The 15,936-nt window shown below is 46.6% G+C and overlaps 1 protein-coding gene across 5 annotated transcripts in view; it reads right to left on the minus strand.

The window, feature by feature from the left end:
• Nucleotides 1-979: 979 nt before the first annotated feature.
• cd276 (CD276 molecule) overlaps nucleotides 980-15,936 on the minus strand; it is a 162,382-nt gene continuing 147,425 nt past the window's right edge. For 3 of the 5 annotated variants that reach the window (XM_069902689.1, XM_069902688.1, XM_069902687.1), the window contains one exon: nucleotides 980-1,649. In XM_069902689.1, coding sequence (XP_069758790.1) covers nucleotides 1,627-1,649 — 23 coding nt within the window. In that variant the 3' untranslated portion in view covers nucleotides 980-1,626. Of the gene's footprint in view, nucleotides 1,650-7,114; nucleotides 9,966-15,936 lie in introns of those variants that run through there. The other 2 variants (XM_069902686.1, XM_069902685.1) reach the window with 2 other exon arrangements.

Below are 15,936 nucleotides of genomic sequence, written 5' to 3' on the forward strand. Positions count from 1 at the left end.
AGGGGTCAATAAATGCCTGGGGATTGAAAGGGGATCAAATTGAACTTTTAGGATCAAAAGCAGGGGTGTATCATGCCTATGGAAGGGGGTGGCCAACCTCTTGCAAGAGCTGGCCTCGGTGGCCGCCACGTTGCATTTGGTTTTGGCCGCCTAGTAAGTTGAGAGCGAACGGGACTGGTGGGCAGCCAGCGCCATCAACTCTCCCCCCCACCCCACCTCCCGGACCACGCTGCCACCACCCCACCCCCAGGACACCCCGCCCACCCCCACATACAAAGAACACCGATGCCTTGGGGTCGATGAGGGATCAAGGAATCCGTGAAGGGTCTAAAAAGTCTGGAGGCTCCTGATCTATAGTAAAATCTGGAAAATTAATATATTTCGGTGTATAAGTCTACCCTTGAAACCCTCAAAAAGCACTCAAAAATCAGGGATCTTCTTATACCCCAGATACAAAAATGAGACCTTAAATTCAACTGAAAAAAATCCAACCTCTCGACGTAGATTCAATGTATAAGACGACCCAAAACACCAAAAGAAATCTTCATTCTTTCTCCAATCTCTCACTTGATCGCAAATGTCCACACAGCAGCGCAGCTGTTAGATTTCAAGGCCACTTCTATGACTTTTACCGTCAAACTCAATTCATACTTTTGTCGTTTTGCTCGAGGCTCCATGATAACACCCATCTTCTGGCCACGCCCGACAGCTCAGTCAACGCGATTTTTGAGGGGTCGACTTATGCTAAAACCATCAAGCCCTGACTTATCAGAAGGTCGACTTATACCCAAAATATATGGTAATCGAAATACCAACTTCTATCGGCCTTAAATATTGCTAACTACAGGCCCCCCTCCCCCGCCAAGTTGTCAATCAGAGAATTTCTTTCCCCTTGAAAAGTATATATTCAAGAGAAAAAATGTCTGTATGTATCTTGGCCAATATAGTGTGAAAAATAAAAAAAAATTTAAAAAAAAGAAAAAAGAAAAGTACTATGTTTATTTTTTATAATAGATGTTATGCAATTTCTCTACCGCTAATCCACATTTCTCTGGAAAATTTTGCAAAGTACAGATTAAAGACAGTATAAACGCTTCCCAACATACAGACGGTTGTTTCATGACAGCTGGAATAACTGTTTCTGATTGCAAGTGGCGCGTTTTATGAGCGGCCAAACCATATTCAACAGCAAAACAAATCACAAGCCGAATAAAATCTGCCATTCAATTCCGCGCACACAAATACCTCGCTAAACGGATTTCACCTTTCATACCGTTCTACCTTCTCAGTGGGAAGCTGGTTTCTTCGAGAGCTAAGTGGGACAAAGACATTCAAGGGTTCAACGAAATCTATGCAGAAAAGTAATTAACCACAGTCTTAATTTCACACAGCATGCTGGTTTTTAAACAATGAAATCTGCAGGTTAATGCAGCAAACGGTATGGGTAAAACAAGCAAAGGATCAAGTATTGAGATCAATACATTCGGGTTGTGGCTTTACAGTCATTCTTCGCCTCGGGTCCTGCTCCGTTAAGATGCCCTCCTTGTTTACAACCACACGAAAGGCAGTGAAATGGTGAAACACTTGTTGTGTGGCTCTCGGCTTGGGTGAGGTTTTTCTTTGACGTCATTCAAGTAGCTCCTCTTCCGCTGCAAATAAAGAGAACAATTTGGTCAAAATACGAGGGGGGAGGGTGGGTCGCACTGGCCATTAAAGTGCTGGAGGAAACTTACTGCATTCTAAGCAGAAAATGTAAGCGGACGTCGCGGTTAGCGCCGTGCTATTACCCGGGTTCGAATCCGGCGCCCACCGTGAGGGGTTTGTGCGCACTCTCCCCCCTCCCCGTGTCAGCGTGGGTTTTCCCCAGGGGCTCTAGTTTCCGTAACGTTCCAGGGGGTGTAAATTGGGCGGTACAGACTCGTGGGCTGAAATGGCCTGCTACTGTGCTGTCGGTCTCAATTTTTAAAAAAATTTAAAATGAGAAATAGGAGCAGGAGTCGACCATCTGGCCCATCAAGCCTGCTCCACTATTCAGTGAGATCATGGCTGATCTGATGACGGGCTCATCTCAACCAACCTGCCTTCTCCACATCTCCCTTAATTCCCCTACTACATAAAGATCAATCTTACCTTGTCTGACATATATTCACTGAGGTCGCCTCCACTGCTTCAACGGGCAGCGAATTCCACAGATTCACAGCCCTCTGGGAAAAGCTGTTCCTCCTCATCTCCGACCTAAATCTACTCCCCTGGATCCTGAGGCTGTGCCCCCTAGTCTCACCCACCAGTGGAGGCAACTTGCCTACCTCAATCTTATCTACGCCTTTCATAATCTTATTACGTTTCTATTAGATCCCCTCTCATTCTTCTGATTTCCAGTGATCAGTCACAGACGACTCAATCTCTCTTCATAGGCTAACCCTCTCGTCTCTGGAATCGACCTGGTGAACCTCCTCTGCACCACCTCCAAGGCCAGTCCATCCTTCCTTCAGTAAAGAGACCAGAACTGCGCTGGAAGGAAACCGGAACACCCGGAGGAAACCCACATCAGAGCACAGGGAGAACGTGCAAACTCCTCGCAGACAGCGCCGGATTCGATCCCGGGTGGTTGGTGCTGCGATAGTGTTGGGCTAACCATGATGCCTGGGCGTGAGGTGAATTTTGCTGGTTATGGCCACTGATTCCAAACGGCACCTGATGTACCGTCAAACACTGAAGTCCACCAATGCCTGCCACTTATCCAGTAGGTACTGGGGATTCTTCTTGGAATACAGTCGTCAAGTTTATCATCATCTGATTGCACAAGTGCAACCTGACAAAACAACGTTCTCCGGTCCTCGATGCAAAACACAACCAGACAGAAACAGACAGGCAAAACAAATATTCACATATACAAATAAATAAATATCGCTTTGTGAATTTGAGAGTCTCGGAGGGTCAGTGTGAGCAGTTCCTTTGGGCTGTTCAGCGTCCTCACTGCCCGCGGGACGAAGCTGCTCCTCAGCCTGGTGGTGCTGGCTCTGATCCTCCTGCAGCTGGAAGGTGCTGCGTGCGGGGTGGAAGGAGGTCCTCGGCGATTTTGCGCTCCTTCCTCAGAAATGGCAGTGAAATGAATTTACCCGTCACTCTGCTTAATTTTAATGTTTTAGTAATTTTTTTTTAATCTAAACTATTTACTGCAATTGAGCAGTTTCTAAATGCCTGGCAGGTACAACAGCATCTGTTGACAGAGGAAGAGAGTTAATGTTTCAGGCAGGTGAACATTAAACAGAATTGTGATCAGTATATTCTATCCTACAGCCTTGAAACCACTTACTGGTCCTCCATGCAGTGGTTTTTTCCCGAAGAAATTGTACATTTGTACTATTGTGTAGAAAATGATGCTTGTAGTTTATTTTTAACCCATGAATCCAGACACTTTTGCTTCCCTTTAAGGAAGGGAAGGAGCAATGGACGACACTAATGGCAACCCATTTCCTGTAACATTACGCGTTCTCTACTATTACATGAACATAAAGGAATTTTGAATCTAAATGGACTCACTGCAGTTTTCTAAAGTAAAACATGAAAGCCTGCAGTGGTTGAAGTAAAAACACAATGCTGGAGAAACCGGCTACGTCACGTTCTGTCTGGGGTCGGGGGGGGGGGGGCGTCAATACCCCTGAGCGTAAAGCCCTCCAAAAGGTAGTGGACGCAGCCCAGGACATCGCAGGCAAAGCCCTCCCCACTAAGGCAAACGTCGACAGGAAACGCTGCCAGGAAACCATCCAGGACCCACATCACCCAGCGCACACTTTGCCCTCACTGCTGCCGTCAGGAAAGAGGTGCCGGTGCCACGAGACTCGCACCACCAGGTTCAGGAACAGCTGCTCCCCCTCCACCATCAGACTCCTCAACGGCAAACCCAATTAGGGACTCATTTAAGGACTCTTACTTGTGCATTTTATTGATTTTTTTAAATTCTCTCTGCATTGCAGTTTGCTTGCATTCATTATCTATTTACAGAACTGTATTTGTTTATATGTGTACGTTGCATACAGTGTTTTGCACTACCAATTTAATAAGTGGTAATTCTTCCTTGCCTGCAGAAATAAAATCTCAAGATTGCATGTGATGTCATGTATATACTCTGACAATAAATCTGAAATCTGAAACTCAGCAGGTGCTTTCTAGAGCAAAAATAACCAACATTTTGGGCTTGAGCCCTTCACCACTGCACTTTGTTTCCTTAGTTTTCTGTTCCTTTGTAATATCATTACACAATAATATTCTGGTGTGAATTGCCCTAAGTGTGACACACTCCTGCAATCCCACCCACCCCTCCAGCCTCATTTGCCTGCACTTGGTCGACATTCTCCAAACCCTGTCCAAGTGTCTTTTGAACGCCACAGTTATGCCTGTTACCTCAGCTCAGGTCCCTCTTCTCTCCTGCCCTAAACCCTTAGAATCCCATACTCTTGGGAAAAGGTGGGGGGGGGGGGGGCGAGCGTTCACTTTATCCATGCCCCTCGTGATTTCATATGGTTACCCCGCTCAGCCTCCGGCCCTCCAAGGGGATGAAGATCCAGGTTAATCAGCGTCTTTTCATAGCTCGAGCCATCCTGTCTCGATAACTCCCTTCTGCCTCCATTCCAACTTTTTTGACAACTTTCCTAGAGTTGGGCGACCCAATCTTCACACAGTACCCAAATGTGCTCTCACCAACGCATTGTACCATGCCAAACTCCTCATTCCAGATAGACCACCCTCTGAATGAAAACAATGCCCCTCAGTTCCCTCTCAAATCCATCTCCTTAAACTGTGCCCTCTGGTTGTAGACTCCAGGAAAAAGGTTTCAAAGCATTCAGTTTTATTCATGCCCTCCCCCCCACCCCACGATTCTTTAAACCTCTAGATAAGGCCATCTGTCAGCCTCTGGCTCGAGGAAATAAAGACCCAACAAATCTAATCTGGTGAATCTCCTCTACATACCTTCCAAATTATTGATCCCCTCCCTTGAACTGGGTGACCATATTGTGTGAGCTTAGCAGCGAGAGTCAAGTTTATTGACATCTGATTGCGCAAGTGCAATCTGGCGAAACAGAGTCCTCCAGTCCTCATGCAAACACACAACCAGGCATAACACACATACAGGCATAACACACATGCAGTCAAACAATACATACACAGAATAACCATTCATAAGAACAAATAAATAGTAGAGTCTCAGACAGTCAGTGTGAGCAGTTCCTTTGGTCGTTCAGCATCTCACTGCCCGAGGGAAGAAGCTGTTCCTCAGCCTGGAGGTGCTGGCTCTGATCTTCCCGTATCTCTTTCCAGATGGGAGTAGCTGAACGGTGCTGTGTGCGTGGTAGAAGGGGTTCTCAATGATTTTGCAGACCCTCTTCAAACAATGATCCTGGTAGATCATGTCAATGGCAGGTGGGATGGGAGGGGTGGGGGGTAAGTGAGGGAGTCTCCAATAATCCTCTCTGTCGGTCTTCTAGCCCTGTGGTTCAACCTCCGATCCATTTCTCTGCAGCAACCAAACCAACAGTCTACTTGACAATGAGTCTGTCATTCTTCTTTGGCTTGGCTTCGCGGCGAAGATTTATGGAGGGGTATGTCCATGTCCGCTGCAGGCTCGTTGGTGACTGACAAGTCCGATGCGGGACAGGCAGGCACGGTTGCAGGGGAAAATTGGTGGGTTGGGGTTGGGTGTTGGGTTTTTCCTTTGTCTTTTGTCAGTGAGGTGGGCTCTGCGGTCTTCTTCAAAGGAGGTTGCTGCCCGCCGAACTGTGAGGCGCCAAGATGCACGGTTGGAGGCGAGATCAGCCCACTGGCGGTGGTCAATGTGGCAGCCACCGAGAGATTTCTTTAGGCAGTCCTTGTACCTCTTCTTTGGTGCACCTCTGTCTCAGTGGCCAGTGGAGAGCTCGCCATATAACACGATCTTGGGAAGGCGATGGTCCTCCATTCTGGAGACGTGACCCACCCAGCGCAGTTGGGTCTTCAGCAGCATGGATTCGATGCTTGCGGACTCTGCCAGCTCGAGTACTTCGATGTTGGTGATGAAGTCTCTCCAATGTATGTTGAGGATGGAGCGGAGACAGCGCTGATGGAAGCGTTCTAGGAGCCGTAGGTGATGCCGGTAGAGGACCCATGATTCGGAGCCGAACAGGAGCGTGGGTATGACAACGGCTCTGTACATGCTGATCTTTGTGTGTTTCTTCAGGTGGTTGTTTTTCCAGACTCTTTTGTGTAGTCTTCCAAAGGCACTATTTGCCTTGGCGAGTCTGTTGTCTATCTCATAGTCGATCCTTCATCAGATGAAATGGTGCAGCCAAGGTAGGTAAACTGGTTGACCGTTTTGAGTTCTGTGTGCCCGATGGAGATGTGGCGGGGGGGGGGGGCTGGTAGTCATGGTGGGGAGCTGGCTGATGGAGGACCTCCGTTTTCTTCAGGCTGACTTCCAGGCCAAACATTTTGGCAGTTTCCGCCGACTCGAGTCTGTCATTAATGCTCTGTCAAAGAACAGAGGGGAATGGAGGCAAGGTCAGAGCAAGACCTGATGATCGTAGGACTGGAGGAAATGATGGAAATGGGGCCCGTCTATCTGGAACAGAAGACTTTCTCTTCAAATAGAGATTATAAAGCCAAAACATTTTTTATTGAACCATTGAAGGTCAAGCCATTTTGTTTACACCATTGTAAAATATTCACTCTATTACAGTTTAACAGTGCAAAGAAAGAAGAATTGTACATTTCAAATGAGTTCAAAAACTTATTTCAGTGGTTCCATGCCTGCCCATGTGAAGCTTATTGTCTGCACTAACTATTAAACAACAGTTTACATGCCATAACTTTGAAGCCACTGAACTGAGCTGAGGTTTGGTATAACATAGGAAAACCTGGCAAAGTTCTGCAGTTGCACGGTGGAAAGTGTACTGACCGGCTGCATCATGGTCTGGTACAGGGACCCCCAAGCATAAAGCCCAGCAAAAGGTAGTGGGCTCTGCCCAGGACATCACAGGCAACACCCTCCCTGCTGTCGAGAACATCCACGGGGAACGCTGCCGTCGGAGAGCAGCGGCGATCATCAAGGATCCTTACGCCCACCCCTCCCCCAACCCACGCTCTGTTCTTGTTGCTACCTCTTGGTGTAGTTGCTTCAAGACTTGCACCGCCAGGTTCAGGAACAGCGGCCACCATCAGACTCCTCAACGTGCTCAATCAGGGACTCGTTTAACGATTCTTCCAATGGGCACTTTATAGAGTTTTTTCTCTCTATATTGCAGTCAGTTTGTTTAAATTTCTCTACTTGTTTTCCTATCTTATTGAGCACAGTTTTTTGCTCTACATATAAGTGGCTTGAGGAGGAGGGAGAGGAGCACAAGCCCACGCATAAGAGGCCATAGTTGGATATGGGTGGGAGGGCAGAAAAGTTGAGAAGCAATAAGGAGGGAGGGGGTAGCTAACTGAATGAAGAGAGAAGGGGGTGGAGAGCTGGAGGGAAGGTGACAGAGGGATGGGGATAGATAGACAGATAGGAGAAGGATTTAATAGAAAATGGAGAAGCCGATGTTAATACCATTCAGTTGGCGAGTGCCCAGAGAGAATTTTATGTGCTGCTCCTCCAATTTTCAGGTGGTCTTGGCATGAGACCTTGGATGGACATGTCGGTGTGGGAGGGAGGTGGAGAATTGAAATAGGTTGGCCCTGGGGGGTCCCCACTATTGCAGCAGACGGAGCGAAGGTGCTCAACGAAGTAATCATCTAGACCAGTGGTTTTCAAACTGCCCCCCTAAACTCACATTCCACCTTAAGCAATCCCTGTGCCATTGGTGCTCTGTGATTAGTAAGGGATTGCTTAAGGTGGGATGTGAGTGGAAGGAAAAAGTTGAAAACCACTGTTTTAATCGTCCCTCATTGACTCGTTATGTGCACGGTTTTATAACTCCGAATGAAATGGACCAATGACAATTTTTCTCAAGTGAAAGATTTCACTTGGGTCTAGAGCAGTGATTCTCAACCTTCCCTTCCCACCCACATCCCACCTTAAGCAATCCCTTACTAATCACAGAGCACCGATGGCATCGGGATTGCTTAAGGTGGACCTAGACTGTGTCTGGTCTCTCCGATGTAGAAGGATCGCATGGAGGGAAAGTGATTCCAAATAACAAAAGGTACCTTCCAGATCTGGATCGGGTGACTACCCAACAGCATTTCTAATGGGAGGTGTGACAGAGATATTTCGTGGTTTGGGAGGAATTGTTAGAGCAGGTTGCACACAAACACTTTAAAACACAGAATATTTGCAGGACTTTTGCAGAATGCTATTTTCCAAAAAGCAACAAAGTAGCTGGGAGAGCACATGATCTTTGCAGGCAGAGGAGAACGGTTTTGCTCTCAGAGCTGGAGGGTGTGAAACAGAGAGAGGAGTCACAGAAATCAGTTCCAGAGGGACAAGCTGGCAAACTTTGGAAGGCTGCCTGGTCGAAGGAGAAGACTGGCGGTCTGAAAGGTGACCTGAAAGCAAGAGGATCATCTGGAGAACCCTGAAGGGGGCAAGTTTCATCAGCAAGACTGATCGGAAAGGAATCAGGTGCGGATGTCCTGGAAAAAAAGGAATCTCTGTCTGAAAACCAGAAAGAACCCTCCTGAATGGTAACCATTTGCCTGTTAAACACCAAAGTCTGGTGAACTTTGTTAATGCCAACTTCTGTACACAGTACAAGAATTGCCTCCAACCAGTGAGATTGGACTGTGATCCAAGTAACTTTTTGAATCTTAAATATACATTACACACACCTGCGCTTAGTATTAGAGGGGGGATTAAGTAGGTTAGGTAGGTTAAGTAATAAGTTAAAGTTTAATTCTTTTTTTTGTTCAATTATAATTAAAAACTACTTTTGTTTAAGTAACCCTGTGTTGTGGTGCATATCTATTGCTACTGGTTTTTGGGGTCCTCTGGATTCCGTAACAGAGGTCCCCTCTCAGTCTCTGATGCTCCAGAAAAAACAATCCAAGCCTGTCCAGTATCACAGTTAATATAATCCAATCCAGGGAACAATTTCAGATTTATTGTCAGAGTACATACATGACATTACGTACAACCCTGAGATCGTTTTCCCTGCGGGCGAGGCAGAATTTAGGACGGTACGGTTGGAGTAGCGGTTAGCACAACACCTTTACAGCACCAACGAATGGAACCGGAGTTCGAATCTCGTGTTGTCGGTAAGGAGTTTGTACGTTCTCGAGGGTTTTCCCCAGAGCTCCAGTTTCCTCCCACTATTCGAAATATAGGTTAATGGGGTGTAAATTGGGCAGCATGGTCTCATGGGCCAAAATGGCCCATTGCCGTGCTGCATATCTAAATTTTTTTTAAAATTCAATTAGCACTTATTGGCAGTGCAAAAGAAAAATGTACTCAATGTACACATGTAAACAAATAAAGTGAACAACTGGCTGTCCAATAGAGAGATTTTAAAAAATCAATAAAGCGCAACAGTACGAGTCCTTAAATGAGTCCCTGATTGAGTTTGTCGTTGAGGGGTCTGATGGTGGAGGGGGAGCAGCTGTTCCTGAACCTGGTGGTGCGAGTCTTGTGGCACTGACACCTCTTTCCTGATGGCAGCAGTGAGAACAGAGCGTGTGCTGGGTGGTGTGGATCCTTGATGATTGCTCCTCCTCTCCGACGGCAATGTTTCCTGTCAATGTCCTCGCTGGTGGGGAGGGTTTTGCCTGTGATGTCCTGGGCTGTGTCCGTTACAGGTATTGGAAGACCGTGATACAGCCGGTCAGCACACTTTCCAATTAAAATCGGAGGTCCCCTCTCAGCCTCCGATGCCCCGGAGAAAACCATCCAAGCCTGCCCAGTATCACAGTTAATATAATTTGAATCAGGGATTGTCCAGGTGAATCTCTTCCATTGTTTCTCCTAAGCCACCAGATCCTTCCTATCAGCTTGTTAAAGTCAGCCTGTGCTGTAAGAAAACAAACAGCAGAACCAATAAGCATACAACAGTTTATTTATTTAACCCCTTTGTAATGCAGGGGGGAGAAGGGGTACAAAGAAAGAGTTCAGTAACTCATTCTCTGCACTGAGCCCCTCTCAAAGCATCAAAGTTTTCATCGTACTTTTATACACTTTTGGGGCGGAGACCCTGACAGGGTTCACACGAGTCACACACAGCTGGCAATTTTGTGTTTACATCAATAGTTACCTTGTGATGTCTAGAATTTGCCTGTGAAAGGCAGTGTCCCTTTCCCGAGGCATACTGACATTCTTATAGAAAAGTCACTATCTCACAGAGGTGAAGAAGGCAATTGAGTTCCCACGATCTTGCAAACAACTACTGTATTTTCTCCCTTAATTCCTTAACCCTTTGTTCAGCATATTCGTTAAACATTCATTCACATGTTCTTTCCTGAAGTATTACATAAAAAGAAAGTAAGGCCTGGATATTCCCATAGGAAGCAGAGGGGATGAATATAATTTACTTTGTGCTTAATATCGCATATCCTGTTTACTAAAGACAGAAGCTTTCAATGTTTGCAGGCACAGCACAAAATTAGCGGTCATTGCAGGAAGGCAAATTGCTCCATCTCATGGACCCAGTGGGTATAGATGTTTCAATCGTCAAAGAATTTGCTGTTGATATCCCTGAGTGGGTGACGCAAGTAAGAACTTTTGGTGAATCTATACGAGGTACTTCTGTATTGGACACACACACACACGCAATACACAGTATAAAGATATCATATAAAATAATTACCTATAAATATTTATGTTCCAAATGTGTTATGGAAATGCAATTACCTTCTTTTTCCAACATGCACACCTGATGATTAGGCTTATTTTAAACCCACCTGTAATTTGTTTGAAAGCAGGATTTGAGGGGAGATGAGGAAATGTGTTTCACCTACAGAGGGGTGGGAGTTTAAAACTCCCTGTCTGAAAGAATGCCCTCGTCCCCTTTAACCGTACATTCAGATTCAGATTTATTGTCAGTGTACGTACATGACATCATATACCACCCTGTGATGCTTTTTATTGCAGGCGAAGCAGAATTATCTTACTGGTACTGCAAAATCTACTCAACGTACCCATGTGAAGAAAAGGAGAAATGTAAACAAATTGAAGAATAAAGAAAATATCAATCAAGTGCAAAAGTACGAGTCCTTAATCGAGTCCCTGATTGAGTTTGTCATTGAGGAGACTGACGGTGGAGGGGTAGCGGCCGTTCCTGAACCCGGCGGTGCTTGTGGCACCGATACCTCTTTCCTGATGGCAGCAGCGAGAACAGGGCGTGTGCTGGGCGGTGTGGGTCCTTGAAGATCGCTGCAGCCTTCCGACGGCAGCGTTCCCTGCAGATGTTCTCGATGATGGGGAAGGTTTTGACTATGACGTACCTTTTGCGTGGCTCTCCGCTCAGGGGTATTAGTGTGCGCCCTTCCAGACCGCGATGCAGCCGATCAGCCCACTTTCCACCACGCATCTGTGGAAATTCGACGTGCTCTTGAAAGGGAAACACTGCAGAGCTAGGGGTCTAGCACTGGAAGGTATGAGAGCATGGGGAGCTCTTTTGTAAATAGCTTGAATATATGAGTTGAACAATCTCCAATGGCACAATTTTTCAGTCATTCCATAATTACAAAACAAACATTCTAAATCCTAAAATACAAAGACTGCAAATCAGCTACGTTTCTGATTAAAATATCCCTGTTCTTTCAACACTTACTGTTACTTGCAAACAAAAACAATTTATCTCACAGCACAGAAAGGGGTACCTCAAGGAAAATTAACACTCTCTCATTTATCCTTTTTGTCGACGAGTATGGCGCTCATTGTAAGCAAATCAATCTCAACTTTAAATGCACAAGGCTCTAAATCTTTTGGAAAGGACCTCTGGTTTATGAAACTAATATGGAATAAACTATCAAATTAACATATTCAGCCTTCCCCTACTTATTACTGTATGTATGTGTGTAATAGGTGAATTTTATGGACCAATTTTAGGCTAAATTTTAGGGGATCGATTATTACACGCATACTACTTTTGACCGTTGTAAAACGTGAGTCATTTGGGGCATTGGGTGGGCAGCCAGTAAGTCCGTATTCAGGGTGTCCAGAGCTTGGATGGGCAGGATTGGGTGGCAAGACCAACTTCGGGGCATTGGGAGATCTGATGGACAGGCGGCCGAGCCCAGGCGAGGGCCCATGGCCGGAACCTCGGGAGCTCCCCTGGGGTGGGTGGGGGGGGGCAGCCAGGGCCAAAATGGAGGAGTCAACTTTGACATGGTATCGACAATGACACACGCGTATACAGTAATTAATCCTGGGTCAACAAAAACAGCTCATTGATGTAAGACTGGGGTCCTGGAAGTGGAGGGGGGGGGGTTCACATACAGGATGAGACAACAAATTTCCTTCTCTGAGCAACTCCAGTAAACCTCTTGTCATTGCTCCGTCTCCACCAGCAACAGGAGACCTCCCAGTAGCCAACCATTTCAGTTCCATGTCACACTCCCACACTCACATGTCTGTCCATGGCCTTATGTGCTGTCCCACCAAGACCCCCCTCCCCCACAAATTGGGGGAAACAACCCCCGATTTTACCCTCTGGGCGCTCTCCAGCCAGATGGCATTAACATCGACTTCTCAGGTTTCTGCTAATCTGCTTTCCTCTTCCCCCTCGCCCTTTCCTCCCCTCCCCTCTCCTTGATCGCTGCTGTCCCCTCCCTCCCTTCACCTAACACCTCCTGCCTTGTGACCACCCCTCCCCCTCTACTCTTGTTCGGACTCCTGCCGACATTTTTCGACGCCTTGATGACGGGCTCATTCCCAAAAAGTCGGTTCTGTATTTTCACCTTTGCTAATATAAAGGACAATGCTTGATCTGCTAAGTTTCTCCAGCTTTGTGTTTTTACTTCAACCACGGTGTCTACAAATTTTCATGTTTTACATCCAGTGAAATAGAGGAGTTTTTTACAGTTACCAGATCCTTAAATTTTAATACTTATTTACATTAATTAATTAGAGTGTAACCTTGATGTTATACATTCCACTCTATCATGGTTCAAAATATATGGTGAGCTCAACAACAGTGGAAAGCACTCTGACCGGTTGCATCACTGTCTGGTACAGACTCGCCAATACACAGGACAGGGAAAGACAACAGAGGGTTGTGAACTTGGCCAGCGCCATCATGGGCACCAGTCTTCAGTCCATCAAAGACATCTACAAGAAGCAGCCTCTATCCTCAAGGACCCCCCACCACCCAGGCCCTGCCCTCCTCACTCTGCTATCATCGGGTAAAAAGTACAGGAGCTTGAAGACGAGCACTCAATGATATAACATAACTCTTCCTCCGGTGAATAGATGACTACACGGCAATGAGCTTGTCAGCTTCATCCACTTCATGGCCAACTTCCACCCTGATGTCAAACACACCTGGTCCACCTCTGATAACACTCTTCCTTTCCTGAATCTCTCTGTCTCCATCTCGGGAGACAAACTTTCCACTGACATATGCTATAAACCCTCCAACTCGCACAACTACACGTCGTCGCACCCTGTCCCTGCAATGATTCCATTCCCTCTTCTCAATTTATCCGTCTCTGCCGCATCTATTCCCAAGATGGGGTCTTCCAGTCTAGAGCTTCTAAAATGTCTGCCTTCTTCCACAAATGTGGCTTCCCCTCCACCACTATCAACTCAGCCCTCACCTGCAACTCCTCCATTTCCCACTCATCTGCCCTGGGTCCCTCTGCCCCCAGATGCAACCAACAGAGAATCCCCCTCATTCTCACTGACCACCCCTCCCCATCCAACACACCATCTGCTAGAATTTCCAGCATTTACAATAGGATCCCACCACCAGACACATTTTCCCCTCCCCCTCCCCTTTCCCTTTCCGCAGGGCCCGCTCCCTCCGCGATTCCCTCGTACACTCATCTCTTCCCACCCATCACACGCCTGGCATCTTCCCCAGTGCCCGTAGGAGGTGCAACACTTGCGCTCACACTTCCTCCCTCACCACGGACCAGGGCCCCAAACAGGCCTTTCACCTGAGGCAACACTTCATTTGTACATCCAGAGAACTTATTTGCTGTGTCCAGTTCTACCTTTGTGGCCTTCTCTACATCAGAGAGATCGGTCTCAGACTGGGAGATCGCTTCGCTCAGCACCTCTGTTTGCCGCCACAGCAACTTCCAAGTGGCCAACCATTTCAATTCTGGGTCACCCTCCGCACTTCATGTATGGTCCCACCCTGACCACCCGCAGATTGGAGGAACAACGCCTGGGCCCCCTACAGCCATGTGGAATGAACATTGATTTGACCGCTTCCCATTAAACTTGCTCATCTTTTCTTTTCGCTCTCCCTTTCCAGTCCTTCCAGTTCTTTAACCTTCACAGCCCTGCCTCTCTTTCCTGCTGTCCTCTCCCTCCTTTCTCCACCTATCATCTCCTGCCTTGCCACCCCCACTTCCCCCCTCCTCCTCTTTTGTTCAGTCGCTTGCCAGTGTTCTCTTATACCTTGATGAAGGGCTCAAGCCCGAAACGTCGGTTCTGTATCGATACCTTTGCTACATGAAGGACACTGACCTGCTGAGTTTCTCCAGCATCATGTGCTTTTACTCCAACCACTTTGTCTAGAGAATTTGGTGTTTTGCTTCTTCCCCTTCACCATCAGATTTCTGGACGGTCAATGAACCACAGACATTACTTCACTTTCCCTTCTTTTGCTCTTATTTTTAAAATGTGATTTACAGCAAAACGACAAATTTCACGGCACGTTCATGACAGCAAATTCTGATTCTAAAGATTCGGAGAATCAGCCAAATGACCGTTCGGAAATCCTGGCTCCCACTCTCCTCCCTGACTCACTAGGGCAGTGGTTCTCAACCATCTTCTTTCCACTCACATCCCACTTTAAGTAATCCCTAGGCCATCGGTGCTCTGCAATTAGTAACGTGGGATGTGAGTGGGAAGGGAAGGTTGAGAACCAATTGTGACTGAAATATTTTGCTTAAGAAAAATTGTCTGGCCCATTTCCTTTGGAGTTATGAAACTGTGCACATAACGAGTCGACGAGGGACGATTAAAACAGTGATTTTCAAACTTTTTCTTTCCACCCACATCCCTACGGCATCGGGAATACTTAAAATGAAATGTGAGTGGAATGAAAACGGTTGAGAACCTAGCACCGAACGCTAACCCTGTTCTCTTCGACCAGGATCCCATTTTTTGGTGCTTATTTTTACACCCAGCAGGTTCCCAGTTCCTGTGGTCTCTATAAATGGCTGAATGCAGTTGGAAAGTTATATCAGCTTGTACACAGTCATCAAGAGCATATCTGAATTTAATGCATACTAAAAGACATCTTAGGTAAATATTAGTTTCACTTATAAGGAGGCAGCTTGCAATATAGATGTGTTTGGCTACAGGTGTTGATCTCTGTATTATAATTAGGTTGCATTGAAATCCCTGGCAATTTTAGGTGCACAGGCAATGCTGAAACCTGTAGCCAAACACAACCTGCTGGAGGAACTCAGCAGACTGAGCATCACTGGGGGATCAGAGGTGGAGAGCGGGAGCAAATATAAGTTCTTGCAAGTCACTATCTCAGAAGATCTTTCCTGGATCCAACACAGCAATGAAGAAATCGCGTCAGCGCCCCACGACATAGTGGAGGTTTGGGACAACACCAGAAACCCCGGCAAATTTCAATAGATTTGTGTTGGAAAGCGTGCTGAACGGCTGCATCACAGTCTGGTCTGGGGACACCAATACCCCTGAGAGTAAAGCCCTGCAAAAGGTAGTGGACACAGCCCAGGACATCACAGGCAAAACCTTCCCCACCATCGAGAACGTAAATAAAGAACGCTGCTGTCAGAGAGCAGCAGCTATCATCAAGGATCCACATCACTTGGCACATGCTCTGTTCTCGC

Source organism: Narcine bancroftii, chromosome 11, assembly GCF_036971445.1.
Source record: "Narcine bancroftii isolate sNarBan1 chromosome 11, sNarBan1.hap1, whole genome shotgun sequence".
In the NCBI taxonomy this organism is placed as follows: Eukaryota; Metazoa; Chordata; class Chondrichthyes; order Torpediniformes; family Narcinidae; genus Narcine; species Narcine bancroftii.